At 40.6% G+C, this 20,834-nt stretch overlaps 1 protein-coding gene across 4 annotated transcripts in view; it reads right to left on the bottom strand.

The window, feature by feature from the left end:
• Positions 1 to 229: 229 nt before the first annotated feature.
• The window catches only part of ST7 (suppression of tumorigenicity 7), a 234,648-nt gene continuing 214,043 nt past the window's right edge, over positions 230 to 20,834 (bottom strand). For all 4 annotated transcript variants that reach the window (XM_048836149.2, XM_048836152.2, XM_075124440.1 and 1 more), the window contains exons 13-15: positions 14,914 to 15,006; positions 11,784 to 11,923; positions 230 to 558 (exon numbers count right to left, since the gene is read on the bottom strand). In XM_048836149.2, the coding sequence (XP_048692106.1) occupies positions 463 to 558; positions 11,784 to 11,923; positions 14,914 to 15,006 (329 nt within the window). In that variant the 3' untranslated portion in view covers positions 230 to 462. The remainder of the gene's footprint in view (positions 559 to 11,783; positions 11,924 to 14,913; positions 15,007 to 20,834) is intronic.

Raw genomic sequence — 20,834 nt, 5'->3', positions numbered from 1 at the left:
GTCCATAAGCATTGTGTGGGGTTTCTGCACATGGGTGAGTTTTGCCTTAATTAAACTCTATAGGAGAAGATAGTGATAGCATAGCTTTTAAAAAGTAACTAGTACTGTTTCATTATTTGAACAGAAAGTCAAGCTGTATTTGAGCTGAAATGGATGCGTCATGGATTTTCAGGGACATAAAGTACCTTCTGGTGTTCGAAGAAATCGAAAAATAACTCCTCTGCAATGCTGCAATACACAAAAGTTTATTTTTAAGATCTTTTTCTTTTCTGAAAGCAAAATATGATAAAACCTAACAGCAATGTATTTTGTACAACAGAAACAGTTTTTATATGAGAACAGACAATCCATGAAGAGTTTTTAAGTCTTAGAACTGTTTCCCTTTTTTATCATGCTTTCTTGTGGTCAACAAAAAGTTGTCACAGAAGACGTCATGGCAGTTAATCAGTGTGGCGTTTTCCCTCAGATCCTCGTCAGCTGGTGCCACAGACTGGAGGGCAGGATACTTTCTACTTTTTCCATCACAAAATTTAAAGGGGCGAAGAGAGTGCTGAGAAACTGCAAAGAAATCAGATAAACAGGTAGATCAAAATCATGGAGACAACAGACTGTGACACAATGCTGTGCAGTTGAGGTGTTGTAGACCCTCCTCAAGAAATTCCTCTGGGTGACACTAATTGAATAATTTGTTTTTAAAGTCTTTAGGCCCAGTTTTGCTCTTAGATGTACATTGTCCATTTCTCAGTTTTGTAGTAAATAAAGCAAGTATTCCATTTTTCATAGATATTACTAACGAGTTAATGCACAATAAAGGCATAAATCTAGAATCTTAGATCCATGCCCGGATACAAGTCACTGTAGGCTTGATCCAAAACCCACTGAAGTAAAAAGGAATCTCTTGTATAAGGGCACAAACAGGCACATACAACTAACCACGGGAACACAATTTTGCCTTCAGAATTAGACCCATAATGGTTAAATATTATCAAAGCATATTCAGGCCCCCTTGGCTCTCTGTTCTAGAATTTATCTTGACTTGATCTTTCCTTTAGAAACAAGAATGCAATAGTTTGAGAGACATATCTGCGAGCTTGTCTTCACGTACAGTGCTGTAGAAACACAGCAGCACTGGTGCAGCTGCACCCTGGGGGGCTGGAACAGGTTTTTTGGTGGAGGTGCTGATGATGGAAACCATGTATTTGATGTATTGATGTTATTACTACTCCAAACAAATGAGTGTAGCAGCACCCCTAGTTCCAACACCAAAGGCTGAGCCACTGTAGCTCTGTTGATGGGAGAAGCTCTCCTGTCGACATAGCACTGTCTGCGGCGGAAAGGGGGGGGGACGCTAGGTCGGTGTAACCATGTCACTTAGGGTGTGGATTTCTCACACCCTTGAGCAACATAGTTATACCAATACAGGTCTGTAGTGTAGCCCTGGCCTGTATATTACTGCTATGAGAGGCTTACAAGGCCAGATCAGATGAACAGTTACCATTTTAACACGGGTGGGCGGGGGGGAGGGTTGAGCATTTGAAAATAGAAGGAGATACCTTAAAACGGTCTGACTTTCAGAGGGTGCCATGTGAAACATTTTCTGAGAATTCAGCCCCACTGACGTGTCTCAAGTGGAGTACCTCAGAACTGAGGAATTCCATATCACGGGTCAATCTTGAAAATGTTACCCCATATACATTACTTGTGCTATGTATTTACTTCAGTCTGTATTATGTACAGATGCGATGGGCCCCCTGTAGGTGCCTGGAATAAAATAGACTATTATGGCATACTGTATTTGTGCGGCTATTACACATATGCAAAGTCAGCCATCACCAGATTAAGAACAATGCTGCTTCCAGACATATGCTGGTTGACATAATTCTGCCAAAGAATATAGTTCTTTTATGGTATCAATTAGCAAATACCTGCATGATGTGTTGTTGTAGCATGCTGGTCCCATGATATTAGAGAGACATGGTAGGTGACGTATTACCTCACCCAAATATCGGTAAGCAGTTTCATGTTTCAGAATGTGCCATGTGATGAGCACAGAATACACGAACTCTGACATGAGAAAGAACTGCAATCCAGGGGCTTTGCTTGGCTGTATTCTGCCATAGTCCCATCTCCCCTGATGAGAGCAGAACATATATGTTTGTATATGACATTCAAATGCCACTCTGTGGGTTTTGCTTTTCAAGAAATAAGATCAGTCTGAATGCTGCTGAATTGGAGGATGCTGCTGAAACCCAGGTTACATACAGTAAACTCAGCTCAATTAAAGGCTACAGTACAGAATATAAAATGTACAGGTCCAGTCTTTTGGTTGAGACATCTCTCTGTTTTGTTGTTTCCACTACTGTGTGATTTTTGCCTTGAAAATATTGTTGCTTCCAGAAATATGCTTGATACGTTTGATATCACTTGGCCAAAGATTAGAATCCCTTTAAGGTATCAGTCAGTAAAATAGAAGCAAGCAGTTTCATGTTTATCAGACAGTGTTTTGTGAAGAGTTTATTTTAACTGAAAACATATATGCTGTATATATTTTAACTGTATTAATAAATGTCATAAGTACTTGGTCTGCATCATATTTGAGGGGGTATCTTCTCAAAGATTCTCCTAGAAAAGACATTACCCAAGGAATAACTTGTGCATTATGAATGATATCAGTGACTAGTGACAAGACAGAGTCACAAACATGGCCCTTATCTCATTCCAAGGAAGCTAGGAGACTGTACCAGGCAGGTGTGCCTGTGAAGATCAAGCCAAGTTATATAGACCAGTACTGACCAAATGTGGTATCAAAGCTTTTGTCAGAGAGGTCACTGGAAATAGCCAAAATGCCTTAGCACTTTATGGAGTGATTCTGTCCAGACTGTATTTCCTCTTTTGTGAACAACTATTTGAAGTAAATGAATATGCCCTCTCCCCGACCCCCTCCTGGAAAATGCAAAATATCACTACTGTAAACTTCAAACTTTGCTTTTAATTTGCACCTGAAGCATCCCACGTAACTAGAGGAAAGTAAATGCTATAACTGCCGTAAATTAAATTTGATTACTTTTTTAAATCAATGAAATTAGTGGTATTAAATTTTTTGGTTTTTGGTATTTACAGTACTTTTGTTTCTGAAGTAACTTTAGATGTATCCTGTAGCTGAAACTTAGCAATTTACCTGTATCTAGAAGTACACAGAGGTACTACTGTAGTGGAGAAAGTGTGTCAAGTGACAGAGATCTAGAAAATATAATATTTAAACATATGGGGTGAAATCCAGATCATACTGAATTCACTGGCAAAACTCCCATTGACTTCAATGGGGTCAGGATTTCACTCCTGGATTTGTGTTGTCCCACAAGGGACACTTGCCAAGAGACTTCTACCAGCTCACAGCAATCAGATTCATCAGTAAGAGCGAGGGTCCTAGAACCTTCCTTCTGTAATACCCAATTCTTAATCCCAACTCCTGCTCCACTACAATGATCTCAACCCACAAAGAGTGAGTTTCCAAACTCAGGCCTCCCTACAGTATCCTGGAGCTCTAACCACTAACCTTCAGGGAAGTCTGCTAAGTGTGTTCAGTGTTTCTGATTGGTTCCTCTCCCTAGATGGAATAAAGAACCCAAATTCCAGCCAGAAACACTGTAAAACATGCCAGCTCCTCTCACCTTACTGCATTCCATACATTTGGTGGAAGACCCAGTAGCCAATATTTAATCTGTTGAACTAGAGCTCAGTGTGCAGCCCTTGGAAAGCTTTTAGTGCTCATGTTCTCAACCATCACTAGCAGCCGTGCAATCTAATTTCATACCACACTGAGGTACTCTGGGGGTCTCCCGTCTGCATCCTTTAGGTTGTTTATGCTTTTGACCTTTCCGGTTGACACTGACAGTTTCTCCCATATAGACAGCAAAAGAAACAGCACCAGCAATAAAAGAGCATAATTATTGATGTGAGATTGGCAGAAGCTGTTTTTATTTTTATGTTTTTGGAAAGAAACTCTGTCAACTTGAATATTTAACAGTGACTGACTTAGAAAGAATTCTGCTTTCTGACAGCACCCTTGAAACAGTATGGTCTGATTAAAAAAATCCTAGGGAAAATGTTTATAAGGGCTTCTAGTCTGCTTCCCAGCTGACGTTTATAAGAGCCTTTTCATCAACAAGAAACTGACTAATGACAGCTCTGGTCCGGTGATTAGACAGGCAGGGATAGATCCTTGCAATCAATGGAGCTCCAGGTAGATAAGAGGTCTTCTTGCTTGATGCGCCTCACTGATTATGTGGAAAAGAGAGAAACTGACCACGTGCAAAGTGATTTCAAACACACAAAGGATCTGAATAAAGAGAGAAAAATATTCTTTCTCCATCTTCCTTCTCTTTAATAACCTTCGGGGTAACTATTGCAGCCACAACATTTTCAGGCAGAGATGGGATTGTTCAGTTGATGGAGTCCCTTTAACAAAGGCTGATTTCTCCAATTAACTGTCACTCTCATTTTCATCAAAGAAATATTTGTATGCCATCGAGTCATGCAAGCACCTGGCTTTTTTAATGACTGACTTACGGATTCTTTGTACCGTATGAAAGAAAACAAAAGAATAAAAAAGCATCTACATTACATGCTGACAAATTTATCCCAAGTGGTGCAATCAAAAAACATGTACTGCTTGCCTTCATCTCTTGAGTGCCCTCCCAAATTTTTTCATTAGAAGGGCTAGTGAAAATAATCAGAAAATTACTGCATTATTTCTTCCACTAGCAAGGCAGCCATTTGAACCAGTGCTCCTTTATATGGCATTTTAACTTTACTACCTGGCCCACTACCAGCTCTTTAAGGAAACTTCCTGCCTGTGTCTCAGAAGACTGCCAAAAATGCAGGCTAGAAATATGTTCTTCCATAACCAAGTGGAAATGCTAAAACATGTTGCTATTTGAAAGTTAACTATTCCTGATCTATGAAATCCATCATATTTAACAACTGGATTCTTCCCATGTGAGAAAAAGCCACCTCCCCCCAGCCAGGCAGAGAATCACAGAATTGGCTACTTGCATGTTGTGGGGATTTTCACCTTCTTCTGAATCATCAGGCAATGTTCATTGCCAAAAGCAGGTTAAGGGATTCGATGGATCAATGGTCTGGTGTGGCACGGCAAATCCTATGGTTGAGATTCTGTGCTGCACCTCTTAGAGGCACAGCTCAGGAGAAGAAGGCAGCTATAGTGACTTTAAGCCACCTTTGCACCCTTCCACTTCTGGGCAGCTCTGCAGCCCCTGGGGGAATACAGACAGCGCTGGGGGCCCATTTAACTTCTGGAAGCCTGCCCTGGCTGCTCTTAGGTTGCAGTATTGCACAGTCTTCTCAACTTTCTGTGCTGCAGCCCCATCTCCAACACACCCTTCCTCTGCCCAGCCCCACCCTGCTCCATGGGGCTCCTGAGAGGGTCCCTGGAAAGCAGTTTTCTGCACTGAGGGTGTTCTCCCTTGGCAGGATCCAGGGCTTTTAAGGCCCCTTTATGCCACTCTAGCTTGGTTCTCTCCCCTTATGTTCTTATGAAGACACCTTATATTGCAATTCCAGGAGCAGATTGATAGGAGAAGCAGCACTGCACTCCGTTTGTATTTCTAAACAGCTGGTTTGTGTTAATTATTTATGTCTGAGATTTTATAGATAGTTCTAGTGCCAATTTTAAAAAATCAAGATATCGGTGTCTCCCTGAAGTAGGGTGGAGTTAAACCCAAGCTCCGCGTTCTTCTCTTATCAATAGCTCACCCTGTTTAACAACAGCTTCCTCCTATTATAAGCAGTACACTTGTGTCTCTGCCCTGATCTGGACTCACTCCTGCTTCCACCAGGGAGTTCTTGTGGGCTGGCTTCCCAGTAATCTTAGCACATGCAGCTGGGAGTGACAGCTAGAGGGAGGGGCCATTCTAGCTTAGCTGGCAGGTTATTTATTACGTGTGCTGTTATTAATAAAAATAATTTAGATAGCACCACAAATTTATATGATGCTTGCAAAAACAAATTAGGATATCAACCCTGCCCCTATAGAGCTTATACACCACAGCCTGATACCGAATCTTAGCACAGACCCTTACAGAGACCCAATGTGGTAAATAGAACTCCTCAAGAATTCTGTACGAGAGGATCCAGTCGCAGGAGTGGGGCTTGAGACAGAAGAGACAAAAGGGAGAAACACACATACACACACACCCCAAAATCACAAGACAAAACCACTCAGGAAAGGGAAAGTGAGGAGAGATTCTCTGCAAGCAGGGTGGAAAGATTCCTGGAAAAAGTGCGTGTTCGGGAAGGGGTAGAAGGAGGAGAGAGAAGGGGAATTGGCAGGCTGGGAGTGAGAAACTACCAAACACAGGGGAAAGCAGGAGAGAAGGTGTGAACTGAGAAGTGGGATACATAGTGAAGATAGCAGTAAAATTGAAGGGCTTTGTAGGAGTGTACGAAATGAGCAGAAGAGTCTAAGGGGGTGAGATGTGTGATGTAAAATGGTGAGATTGTTAGGGTGTTGATTGTGAAGACAAGGACTGTGTGTTTGATGCAGTAAGAGATGGGAGGCCAATGAAGGGGATTGGGAAGGGGAGGAGGGGGAGGAAAGTGACTTTCATTATAGGCTGGAAGCGGAGGAGTGAGAAAAGAGAAAACCTAAATAGAGAAGCTACAGAAATGTACCTCTGCCTGTCATACCATTATTATTACAAGCACTTATAAGCATCACTACAATGAGATCTGGACACTTTGACTATATTACAAAGCTTACTTAACCATGCAAGCTGCATAAAATCCAGCCCTCCAGAGGCACTAAGTGGATGTAGACATTTCATAGGGAGCTTCATACTCATTCCTTCTTGGGGATCCTCTAAAATCCTTACGTTGCCTTGACACCGGGATCAAAGGTTCTGATAGGATCAGTTAAGAAACTGTAAAAACCCAGAGTCTGATTCAGCTTTTAATTTGTATCTTTTGGAGCGTTACTGTTTATGGACCACTTAGTTTGCCCTGAATTGGACTGATCAAGGATTCCTCTTGTATAAACTGTGATGTTTCATTGTTAAATAAGTTATTTTAGCCTTACAGTGGATTCATAGAGAGTTTAGGACCAATTAGATTTCAGCTTTGGCTGAAACCAGCAGTGTCTAGAATAATAAAACGTATTGCTTCAGATAGTCCTCTGCCCCCCCTGTCCCACCTCAATTTCCTCTAGCTTTTCCCCCCTCAAGAACGCCTGATTCCTTTTCTCTACCCAGACAGGGGGGTTTGGGTTTTTTTTACCACCAAGACCTGCTGCAAGTTGATTCATGAGATGAAGCAGGTGTCTACACAAGGGACTCTCTCTCCCAAGCACTGTGAGGACGAATGAATAGTATTCACAGACTTGTATGAGCTTCAAAGTGTCAGTGGCTGTACTTGCAAGTTTCATAGATTCAGAGAATGTAAGGCTAGAAGGGACTGTTAGATCACCTAGGCTAACTTCCTGCATAACACAGGCCACAGAACTTCCTTGAAATAATTCCTGTTTGACCTACAGCATATCTTTCAGAAAAAACATCCACTCTTGATTTAAAAATTGCCAGTGAAGGAGAATCCACCACAACCCTTGGTAAGTTGTTGCAATGGTTAATTACCTTCATTGTTAAAAATGTGCGCCTCATTTCTAGTGTGAATTTGTCTAGCTTCAGCTTCCAGCCACTCAATCTTTTATACCTATGCCAGCTAGACTGAAGAGAGCCCATCATCAAATATTTGTTCCCCAAGTAGGTGCTTAACAAATGCAAACAGCTCCACACATGCTATATTCAGTTTAACTGAAGTACACCATATTTTGTAAATTGCTAAACCTCAACCTGCAGTAATATGAACTTGGATTTAATTTTTAAATTGGTCCAAGATGGCTCTCAGTTACACATGTGCAGTGCTCTTGGGATTGACAGATGTAAGCAGAAGAATAATTTAGCCATGCTAAAATTATGACGTATTCTTGTAGTTTTGCAATAGTTACAATACATCCCATGATGTTGGTTAAACCACAGCATGTCAATCAGACAAGAGTATTAATTCCACACACACAACCAAAATAATATTCAGAACGTTCATCTTTTTAGGTATGTTCAAAATTAATTCCCTTAAAAGGTGAAAAGGCAGCTGTGGCTTGCTGGCGGTCTGTTCCACTGAGCCTTGATATCACTGCATATCAAAGGGACGCCTGTCATCACACTTCTTAGGGTCTGTCTACCAGCCGATGTTAAAGTGCAGCGCTTTAACATGGCTGCGTAGTCGCGGCTCCAGTGCTGGGAGAGAGCTCTCCCAGCGCTGTAATAAAACCACCTCCATGAAGGGAATTGCTCCCAGTGCTGTAACACTGTCTACACTGCCACTTTATAGTGCTGAAACTTGCAGCGCTCAGGGAGGCGTTTTTTCACACCCCTGAGCGAAGAAAGTTTCAGCACTATAAGTGGCAGCGTAGACAAGGCCTTAGGTTTCACATAGTTTGGCTACCCCACCTTTTTAGTTGACAACAAAAATGAGACATCTGAGTCTAAGCCCCTGGATCAGTCAATGGACAAAGGTCACACAGAGGCTTTCACCAGACTGGCCTGATTTTCACTCTGTCCATTCACAATTAAAAGCCAGCTGCTGCCTGTGTTTGTTTATTAAGACAGACACATAGCTAAATCCCTATGAATGTTCATTAACATAGCAAACATGCCATGTAGCTTCAGAGATGTACACAGAGGTCAGTGACATGGCCTATTTCATACAGGGTTAATAACTTGGCATTGAGTTAGTTTTGTTTGTGTTCATTTATTGTGCTCCATTCTATTCTCAGATACAGGATGCAGTCACATATTGAGCCCTGAGGCTTCTATTCCATTAACATCAATGGAAGCTACATGCACATATCAAAGGAATAGATCCCCTTGGTTGCATTGTATTCCCAAAGTGACTTTGGTGTCCAAAACAAGAGCTATTTGAGGAAACAACTGCTAGTGTATCACAAATGTAAATATTAACACCCCACCCACCCAATTTGATTGCACCCATCACACAAAAAATGGCAAGTGAAGCCCATGAAAGTCCACAATCAGGTTTGTCTGATTCCAGCACCCCATTACCTGTAGCAGGCTCGTTGCCTGAGGTGCTCAGACAATTTCAACTCTCTGCTCTTAAATAAGTTATGAGGCTGACAACCAATGGGGTTGCACAGGGTACACGGAAGGGCAGAATTTGGCCCACTGACTGCTAATACCGGCATACTGCATATTGAATGAACAAAACAGACTGGAAGCAAAATCTGTGCTTCAGAGACATTGCTTTTTCTTTTTATTCTCTGAAGGAAGTTTCCTGGGAACACATCCCTTACTCATACACCTGACCAGCCTTAAAACTTCTTTGCTGTGATGCCTACAGAAATCTGGTTCTAGGCACTTTGGTGATACAAATAATAAATAACAATGATAACTGGTGTGTTTATACCACAGCCTATCATGCTGACCAATTCTGTCTCATTGTTTTCTTGTATTGTCTGTCTGTATCCATCTGTTGTCTCTTGTCTTATACTTAGAATAAACTCTTTGAGTCAGGGACCATCTTTTTGTTCTGTGTTTGTACAGCACTTAGCAGGATGAGGTCCTGTTCCATGTGCATAATAATAAATAAAATAATAATAATAACAACAATAATACATGCCATCCACTATATACCTATAGATATACTCAAGGCTAAATGCATAAAGGACTATTTCAAGCAAGTTATTGTATTTTTTCTGTTGACGGACATGTTAGCTTTTATCCCAGCTGATCAAGTCATCTATCCTCTTTGCCTGCAGACACAGGAATTCTTAATGAAAGAGCCATTGCCATAACAGACACAAACTACTACTAGTGCTTTGGATTAAAGCACTGTCAAGGTTCCTTCCCCACTCTGAACTCTAGGGTACAGATGTGGGGATCTGCATGAAAACCTCCTAAGCTTACTTTTACCGGCTTAGGTTAAAACTTCCCCAAGGTACAAATTAATTTTACCCTTTGCCCTTGGATTTCCATTGCCACCACCAAACTTTATCTGGGTTTACTGGGAAACATAGTTTGGACACGTCTTTCCCCCCAAAATCCTCCCAACCCTTGCACCCCACTTTCTGGGGAAGGTTTGGTAAAAATCCTCACCAATTTGCATAGGTGACCACAGACCCAAACCCTTGGATCTTAGAACAATGAAAAAGCATTCAGTTTTCTTACAAGAAGACTTTTAATAGAAGTAAAGGAATCACCTCTGTAAAATCAGGATGGTAGATACCTTACAGGGTAATTAGATTCAAAACATAGAGAATCCCTCTAGGCAAAACCTTAAGTTACAAAAAAGACACACAGAAAGGAATAGTCATTCTATTCAGCACAGTTCTTTTCTCAGCCATTTAAAGAAATCATAATCTAACACATATCTAGCTAGATTACTTACTAAAAGTTCTAAGACTCCATTCCTGTCCTGTCTCCGGAAAAAGCAGCATACAGACAGACCCAGACCCCTTGTTTTTCTCCCTCCTCCCAGCTTTTGAAAGTACCTTGTCTCCTCATTGGTCATTTTGGTCAGGTGTCAGCGAGGTTACCTTTAGCTTCTTAACCCTTTACAGGTGAGAGGATTTTTCCTCTGGCCAGGAGGGATTTTAAAGGGGTTTACCCTTCCCTTTATATTTATGACAAGCACTGATATATTTGACCAGCCTGGCTGATGGAGTAGCTGGTTGACTCCAAAAGGGGTCCCTGGACAATCCTTCCTGGTCAGAAGGATATGAGGTCTTGAGAAAGGCACTAAAGAATGAGCCTTGGGGTACCTTGAAAACTCCATCAAAGCCTCCTCCATCCCCGGAAAAAAACTAAATGAGTGCAGAGGAACTTTAGCATTATTTGGAATAACAAGAAGGCCAAAAGGGTATTTTGGACCCACTGAGCTCCACAATAAGAAGTACATTAAATAATAAATTATTGGTCTGGGTTCTCAGCATTTCTTGGAGGAGGAAGTAATGGTCTTGCTGGAACTTTGCTGGGAAGTGAATTTTCCCACATGCCCCCTGTGGCTGCGAAAATCAGAGTAGTGATGCTCTTAGACTTGGCAAGGAAAAAAGCAAGTTGGAGTACAACTTGTTTTCCCCATATTAACGCTCCGTGGCCAGAAAAGCAGAATTAGCAGGGTCCTCAGCAGATGCAGCTAACAGAGAGCTGGAATATGAGGTCTGGACACAAGCACTGAGGCTGTATCATTTGTTGCAGTTTCAGAAAAGGGACACTGCAATTTGCTTTGGTTAACATTGAACCACATTTTTCCTGGTACTACTTGGAGTTTGTGCCGTCCCTGTCTTGCACTGGGAAGTACCGTGTAGTTATCACAATCTTGCACAGCCTTGCAGTTTATTTTTCTGAACAGGCTGGGGCTCTGCAATCTGTTATTAGTTTACTTTATTGGATTATCCATTAAAACGCAGATATCCCCCTCCTTTTTGGCAGAGTCACAAGAAACCAAGACCAACAACAGAGTCATATAATCCAGAGAGGAAAGACTGGAGTGTATTTTACTGATTAGCTCCTTAAATGATTTCTAAATGTTCTCCTGTTCAGTGATAGACCTCTTGATGGTCCTTTTGTACTAACAAATATTCAGACACTTCATATCCAGCAATGTCTAGCTCAGCACCATTTTATTTGTGCATTTCCCTTTTTGTTTTGTGTTTGTATTTACCCAAAAACCAAGGCGTGTCAGTGAATACTCACAGCTTTTGCAAAGACCCCCATAAGCTCCGGGAACTGATGTGTCAGGAGGGCTAGCATGGCTGTGAAGGAACACAATCCAGCAGTGAAGAGTATAAAGAAAGGAAGCTCTTTCTTGGGATAAACTGAAACTTCATGAAATGCTGCAGAGGAAAGCAGAAAGGAAAAACATGGTGTAGGTAAAATACCTTCTCATCTGGGTTAAGCAGTTACATAGAAGCCACAAAGATTCCAAGGTTTGGTTTAGTGGGAAGACGCATCTAAAGGTTCTGAATGCCAGAATCATTTGAGACGCCTCTTCCCATTTCCCTACCCTTTAACAGACTCTTCCTTCCACTATAATCCTCTGTGCCTTCCTTGACTCCTCCCAGCATAGCCTCCCTTCCATTTCATCTCACCACTAGCTGATTCCTTCAGCATCTTCATCACCATCATCAGCATCTTCATATATTAATAATACATTTATTTTTTTCGATGCTGATGTGCATTAACTAATGTAATTTATCCAAGCTAGGGAAACTTGCTGAAATAAAGGCAGGGAATGAAACCACTCTACAAACCACCATATGATGCGAGGAATAAAAAAATCCAACAATAATCAATACCAACTAATAGGGAAACAGAAAAGTCTCTGGCTTGGGCCTGAAGAGACTCACAATATGCTCTTGCGGGAAGAAGTATCCCAGAGCTGAGAGTGGGAACTTGCCTGGAGGAAAGTTTCGCTTAATCAAACCTTTTAAGATGGCTCAGCTTCAGGTTGGGAAATCTGGCCAGTTTGGCAAATGTTCTGGCCAGTTCTTGTTTTGTCGAACTGTGTCTCCCATTCCATCCCTACTTTTAAATTCTAGTCAGGATCAGTGGTTGACTTTCAAATGAGAATAGTTTTTCTCTTAAAAGGATACACTTCCAGCTGGTAGATCTAAAGTTCGACTTACCATACCAGCTTGTTTTTTAATTTTAAATGTCATGGTGGTATACATACATATCATACCATTCTTCTACTCTGCCTGCCTTCTCCATTTTTATGGGCAGGTATGGCTGAAGGTATGCAAGAATCCTGCTCAAAGCCTGCTTATTTTGCCCCTGCCGGGTCACAGGAACAGGGCAGTCAAGCAGCATGGTATAGAACAGCACAACATCCAGTTTGGACTGTTGCAGCTCTCATTTGATGGGCCCATAAGGCTTCTTTGAATAGTTAAAATAAAAATAACAATTTCAAGTGTGTTAGAGTTTGGGGCCTGCAAATCTTGTTCTCTTAAAAAAATCAGCATACGGTTTTCAGGCGAAACATGGTTAGATAATTTCATTTAAATCACATATGTAAGTATCAAATTGCAGATTAGAGTTGGGAAAATACAATTGCACAAGCATTCTAATGCAGGCTCCCACTTCTCTTGCCTTTGACTGAAATATCCAATCTGTTGTTGTAGCTCATTTAAAGCAAAAATTAGGTTTGGTTGATGTTTGTACTTAGCTGGGGTTAATCTTTTCAATCTCTCTTTCATTTGAAGCAAACTGAGCAAACTGTTCCTCATGCAAACCCCAGAGCTATGATAGCATTTCAGCAGAAACTCTCCCTTCAAATTACCTCCCGAAAGTTACCTTTAAAATATAAGCAATTAAAGGTTTAGACAGGCATGTGGTGTAAAGGATCTCTACACAACCTGTGTCTCTCACAGGATGTGAAAACCTTCTCTTCTCAAACCCAAGAGATTTGACAGTACAAGGCATTTCTCACAATTATCAGAGCAAAACATTACGATCAATGTTCGGTATTAAAGAGTCCCTTGCTTCTAACATCTGACAACACCAATTAATTTTGCACCTAGAAGGGAGAACGCTTACTATTCTGTATCAATTTGTCATTCCCAAATTTCCCTGGCACTCCACCCTCCATTTAACAGTATCCCTTGGAGTAAAGCATTCTGAGAGTCCTAAGAGGTATTGTTATAATTAGGGTGATTATAACGGGGTGGGGAGATAGAGCTGGTTGCCAAGAATTACGGTGTAATATCAGAGAGAATGTGTTATGAAAGAAGGGCCTGACAATGAGGGGACTCTTGCTATATTACTTCTACCTACAGTTTACCCAGACAGATTTATTAAGAATAGTTAAACATAACTTAGCCTGAACTGGAGTTGTTATAAAAGAAAGACCTATTCCAGGAGAGACACAAACACAAACGGAACACAAGCACATTTTCATTTATTTTTCAAAAAATAATTTAAATTTACTCCCTTTTTTGAGTCCTCCAGTGCATCTTATGTCTGCCTTTTGGAACCTGATCCTGCAAACATCTCTGCATGAGCACCTGTGCTTTCCAACCAAGTCCCATTGACTTCAATGGGAAAGAGTGTGGGAACGCAGTTCTGAGTGTGTGACATTTCCAGGACTGGCCAGTTAGGCCTGATACTGCAAAGAGTGACTCGTGTTTAACTTTGTGCTTGGCAAGCAGTCTCATTGACTTCGACTGTAAAACTCTCCAAGGGCAGGGGACTATCTTTATATCTGTATCTTGCACAGCATTTAGAACACGCTTGGTGCTTTACAAATTCATAATAATAAATGACTGGTGAAATTTCACATTAATATCTTGATAAGAATCACACACATCATTACATGAAGAAAACCCTCTTTGTGACTAGGCACCTCTTACAATAGCTCTCTTACAAGAGGTCACAATAACATAGTCCTTATGCAGGCTCAATCCTGCAGCGTTGGGAAGGCAAAACTACCTTGAATTTAGACAGTGGTTTCCTGCATTAGGACTATAGGGCAGGACAACTGTATTTTTAGTTTGATGGTATGATATCCTAGATAAAGGAACAAACATACCTTATCTGTCTTGGCAAGAAAGAAACAACAGATTTTTAAAAGAAGTACATCCCCAAGGTAATTTGACTTTTTTTTCTTTTTTGACATCAATACAGATACCTAAAACTTTATGAGCTGTAGCTATGAATTGCCATTTTAACAATCAAGTGAACTCTCAAGATTCACTGTCAGCCAATCATTCTAAGTCAGTGAACCCAACTTCATAGGTATCAGTGGAGGCCAGTATTGCAGAACGGTGATAAACAACCCTTTGGTGCCAAGAACCAGGGATAAAAAAGAGAAAAAGTTCAGACTTACATGGAAGTAGTTCTCTGTCTGCTGTTTCTGTACAGATGGGGTATGGGTAAAAAAGGTGTCCTTTTTCCAAAGGATAGGGGATCATTCTGAAAGCTGAAAAGGACAAAAATAACACATAGGACACTTTATTGTGAGTGCAGTATTTGCACGACATATTCAGCAGGGTACCTTACATGTATTAACGATTTTGAAAAGCAAAAACGAACTAGGCACTAAATCCCAAATTTTCATACTTGGGTACCTACTATTGGATGCTAAATACTTATTTAACAGTCTAAATATGCATTTAGCCCTCAATCCGGCAAACACTTATCCACATACTTAATTTTTACTCACATCTATAGTCTCATTGGAGTCAGTGGGACCACTTTACAAGAGTCAAGTCAACCACGTAACTATCTGTTTGCAGGATCAGGGTGTCAGGTACCTAAATTTAGATATTTAAATTTGAAAACTTTGAATTAGCATTTTTAGAGTTTCCAAGACTTTTGAGATTCGGGGGGAAAAAAGAGTAGCTATGTACAGCAGCCCTACTTTCATTACAGAGAGAACCTCAAAACAGTGTTACCAGTTTGGGCCCAATACTTGCATTCTTCTGATCTCCCAAAACTTCCACTGACTTTAGTGGGAGTTTTCTGTGCAGGAAGAAAGCAGAATGGTACCCCAATTAATTACCCAGGGTGTACCTGCAACAAAACATGGAACAAACATTCTGCCAGTCAGGAGACATCTCCATGCTGTGCACATGATAATGTGGGTTGTGTTTGTTCATTTGGCAATCTCAGCTTAATAAAGAATTATTAAAACCAGGTTCCAGTAATGCATTATTTTTAAATGTAGCAGATCAAGCAAGGTTTCCAGCATGAGCACTGAAGTCACAGATTAAATAATACTTTATCTTTTGTATTTTTAAAAAATATATGTAACATTTAAATCTAAATTAATAACAGAGAGGGAGGCAAATTGATTGCTAAATCTGTATTCTGTTGATGTCATAGACCACCTGAGTTATACTCCTGTGGTTTATGGAACCATCAGGACCCTTGACTGAATTACAGTTTTGCAATCAATCCATCCTTTTCTATTATCCTATATGTTAGTTCCACTGTTAAGATGTCATCAACATGTTATTCTCACTATTCCTATGAACATCATTCACTGAAGCAATTTTTCCTCAACAGATGTCTTATAAGTACTATATGCTGTAGGTGCAGAACACACACACACACACCCCCCAGTGCTCCATGATAGATCTCACACAGAGCAGTGAAGAACTGTATTAAGAATGAATGATTGCTATGTACCACAATATTTTCAGTTGTAAATACTACATTTAAAGTAATTGTAGTTACATCCTACACTGTATTTTCAGTGTATTTGTTTAAAAGAGTAATAAACAAGAAAGAATGTTCTCAATGAAGAATGACAGTATTCCCCTGTAACCAGCTTTAGCGAACATATGGGTTTTATTCTAGTGTCTGAATATTACTGAAAAATAAAAACATTATGTATGTGATTCCAGCCTTTGGAATGCAGTCAATCTACACCACAGTTATATCGCTCAAAGGTAATAATGTCTTGCCAAAGAGCATATAAACCTCTCTAAACTCGAGGAGAGATCCTGTCCATTTACGGTTTGCTGAGGTAAAAAATGTTATCAATTTTCCTAAAGTAACAGAAATTTCTTAGAGATTAAAATATTAAAAACTCTTTGGTCCTTAGCTCTTTAGAAATGAAAGATTCATGCTGTTTCAATCAGTGATTTTAATATGAGGAAAGACTAGCGTGGCACTGCTGGAAAATATAAAAGATAGATCTCCCTGCAACCCACGTCAGACCCACTCTGAAAGAAACTAGAAACCTGTCTAAGCAGGACCAGCTTCTAGGAAAATGTTTAATGTGATTTACTTTAACAATTTATATTACAAGATCTCCTTCAGGAAGTAATGAACCGAAATTGAAACTACAATAACACTGTTTAAACAAAATTTACTTTGATTGATGGGTGGTTTTATCTCAAGACCTTTTTAAATATAAACCCATGTGAATGCTTTAATACATAGCAAGATATATAGTGCTTTTTCATCTTCCAGATGCTTTCAAGGGCTCTATATAGCACTGGTGAGGCCTCACACTTCAGGAAAGATGTGGACAAACTGGAGAGAGTCTGGAGAAGAACAATAAATGTGATAAAAGGTTTAGAAAATCTGAGCTATGAGGAAAGGTTAAAAAAACTGGGCCTGTTTAGTTTTGAGAAAAGAGACTGAGGGGAGACCTTATAACAGTCTTAAAATATATTAAGGGCTGTTATAAAAAGGACGGTGACCAATAGTCAAGGTGGGGAAAGACAATTCACCTCACAACAGATGTGACCAGAGGTCAGACCACGTCCACTGAAGGTAGGACAGAATAATGGGCTTAATCTGCAGCAAGGGAGATTTAGGTTAGATATTAAGAAAACTATATTATTTCTAACTATAAGGGTAGTTAAGTTCTGGAAAAGGATTCCAAGGGAAATTGTGGAATCCCCATCATTGGAGGTTTCTAAGAACAGGTTAGAAAAGACGTGCCAGGGATGGTCTAGTTTACTTGGTCTTGCGTCAGTGCAGGGGGCTGGCCTAGGTGACCTCTCAAGGTCCCTTCGAGCCCTATATTTTTGTGATTCTATGAATTAATTAACTATACTTTCTATTTTAAGCCCAGAGTCCATGTGGTTTTTCCTGGGAGCAAGTAAAGGGTGTGTTAGTGTGTACATGAAATAACGCCTCATCGGACCAAATCCTGACCCTATGACTCTTTATTCCCATATGTGGGATCTCTGCACTAGCACAGCCAGTACTATCAGGCAATTTGGGCCATGGAATTGCTCTGCTGTTGGGACCTGAGCAGCAGCTGAAGGGCGCAGGAATCTCAAACAAATACTTTAACACAGTCTCCTAACTAGCCTCTCACAAATTTTGCCCCTCTTTCCCCCCTGTGGAGATTAGAGTAGGCCTGCAGCTGTAGTAAATCTCACACTGCTGGCTTGGGGCACAGGAGATAGCGTTTGGGCCGGGTCTCAGGGGCTGTGCCAACCTCCCTTTCTTTCCACTGATTTGCTCAGTATGTCTTCCTGCTGGATATGACTGGAGCAGTAGCCTAGTTTTCTCCCCTCAGAGAAAACCCCTCAGAGTTGACCCAACAGATGCACTTAGATACATAGTGTCAATGGTCTGACCACTGGTCACATGACTGTTGTGTGGTGAATTGACTTTCCCCACCGCGTCAAATGAGAAGCCTAATAAAACTGAACACCAGCTGCATATTAAACAAGAGGGAGTGTGGTGTAAGTAAGTATATGGTTCGATTCCTGCATGGGCGGGGGAGAGAGGGGCTTTCTCCCTGGAGGCATGACAAGCCATGGCCATGCCTTCTCTGTTCACTTTCTGGTCTGCACTGGCTAACTCTGGTCAGGGAGAAGAGATGGTTGCAGATGGCTCATCCTGCTGTAATTGTCCTCATGCTCATCCTTACACTACCAGCAGCCCCTCAGCCCGACTTTTTCCCTACAACATCCAGGTCTGAATAGACCTCGCATAGTTTAAGGGACAGGCCTTTAAGTCATAATGTGAATTGATACAGAAATTTAGAAACATCAGTGTATTACTGAGGCCAATGAGTGGCAGAAATAGAACAGCACTAAAGAGTTCAGGGCTCCCTGCTCTGCACTCATTCTATTAGGTGGCCATGCCACTACCAGCCGCCCCACATGGAACATTACAACACTCATAAGTCGGTAAAGTGCTATAAACTTAACTGCGCTTTAAAAGTCCCTGCAGAATTAAATAAAAGCCCTTCACAGTGCCCCAACAACCTGAGTGCAAACCCAATATTCTAAGGCTTATACCAACCAAAGAAATCTAACTTAATATTCTATTACATAAATGTGAACAAACACCCAATGACCATTACTTCAGAGCTACTGAATGAATTTCCTTCCAACCTGGCTTGTTCATTAGATCTCAGTTAGATCTACAAAATAACCAAGGCTGAACAAAATTCATACAGCTCATATTGAAGTATGTTTGCATACAATTTCTGATCACCCCATAAGGGGAATTGTTGGTATTTATTTTACTACACACAGAACTCAGAAACGGCTGAACAGAGTTTGCTGAATCTTTTAAACAAGCTTATCTTTGAACTGAGACCAAATTTGGAGAATTGTTGGCCAAAAGGAATTAATTGGCCAACATTACCAGCATTGAAGGAAGGGGTTTATATAAGAGAAACTGCATTTCAAAATGAACTATTGCAGTCTTTTTCACCCTCTCTAAAATGTAATATTTATATTCAGATTAGACTGGTAATACCATGTGTGCGTGGCAACTCCCCATCCCACTACTGTATTATCTAACCCTATCGGCCACAAAACAATTCAGGTAACACAGAGGTTAGCTAACAAACACAAAGTTGCAAGGCAAAGGATACCATTACATTTGGGAGAAGAAAATAAGTTGTTTTCACCTTCATAGTTACACCGGAGAATATGTGGTCAAATTTTAGGGACAGAGTCAGTAATGGGTCATACATCTTGGAAACCTTTGAAACTCAGACATATTTGCAATTAAGGGCTTTTCTGCATATAACATCTGGATCAAGCCAAACAAATCAACATCCCATATTGCATCATTTGGGCTTTTGAGTTTTATTGCAAATGGAAGTGCATTTTGATTGGAGGAAAACTGAAACAATGCCAGGAAATGACCAATATTCCAATGTGATTGTTGTTATTATTTTTAAAACTAACTCTTTTCTGAATTGTGGAGTGCAGTTTGGTGTGTGGGGGGAAGCCCTACAATTATTTTGTGGTTAAAAATACCACAAATCCTCCTGACTGCTAGGCCAATGAGGTTTTCTAGACATGTTTCAGTAAGAGCTTGCCTTAGAAGGAACAATCTGCTTTCCTCCCAGAAGCAAAATGCACCACAAAATAATTTACTTTAAGACATGATAGTACCTAACTTTGTCCAAGTCCCACCCAGATAAAATTTAGTAATATGCATTTTTAGGCATCAACTTCCTACATTCAAGCTGGTAAAGTGATAGCTGCTGGTAGTTTAAGTAACTTAATGGCATGGTAGGTTTCAGAGTAACAGCCGTGTCAGTCTGTATTCGCAACAAGAAAAGGAGTACTTGTGGCACCTTAGAGACTAACCAATTTATTTGAGCATAAGCTTTCGTGAGCTACAGCTCTCAAATAAATTGGTTAGTCTCTAAGGTGCCACAAGTACTCGTTTTCTTTTTAATGGCATGCTATAATTTTAAGACATTATTGCTATGTCGATAGATATCAGTACAGAGAGCATCAGCAAGTGATCAAGTGCTGCACTCAATGTACTGTGCCCTGCCAGGAAGAATTAGGACCCAGTTAAGTTTGTGTTCCTCTGCCATGGTTCATATGAGTTTAAATTTTGGTAGGACAGAGATGCCAAGGAAGCTGTTTGCATATCATAGAATACCAGGGTTGGAAGGGACCTCAGAAGGTCATCTAGTCCAATCCCCTGCTCAAAGTAGGACCAAACCCCAATTTTCACCAGAGATCCCTAAATGGCCCCCTCAAGGATTGAACTCCCAACCCTGGGTTTAGCAGGCCAATGCTCAAACCACTGAGCTATCCTTCCCCCCCTATAAGGGACATGAAACAGACAGAATGACATAATACAATATAATCAAATGTTTAATTTACAACACCTATAAAGAATATTAATTAGAGAAGAGATATGCAACTGAAAGATACTAATACTAAGCTCTTGACTCAGTTTTTACTTAGGCAAAATTCTATTAAAATAAATGGGAATCTGCCTGAGTGAGGAAGGAGTAAAAATTTGAATAAGGCCCTCAGGATTTGGCCCATTGTTTACATTTCTCTGAAATAGCTA

The sequence above is a fragment of the Caretta caretta genome, chromosome 1, assembly GCF_965140235.1.
Source record: "Caretta caretta isolate rCarCar2 chromosome 1, rCarCar1.hap1, whole genome shotgun sequence".
NCBI lineage: Eukaryota > Metazoa > Chordata > Testudines > Cheloniidae > Caretta > Caretta caretta.
The sequence above is the reverse complement of the archived record's forward strand: the minus strand, read 5'-3'. Positions and strand labels throughout refer to the sequence as shown.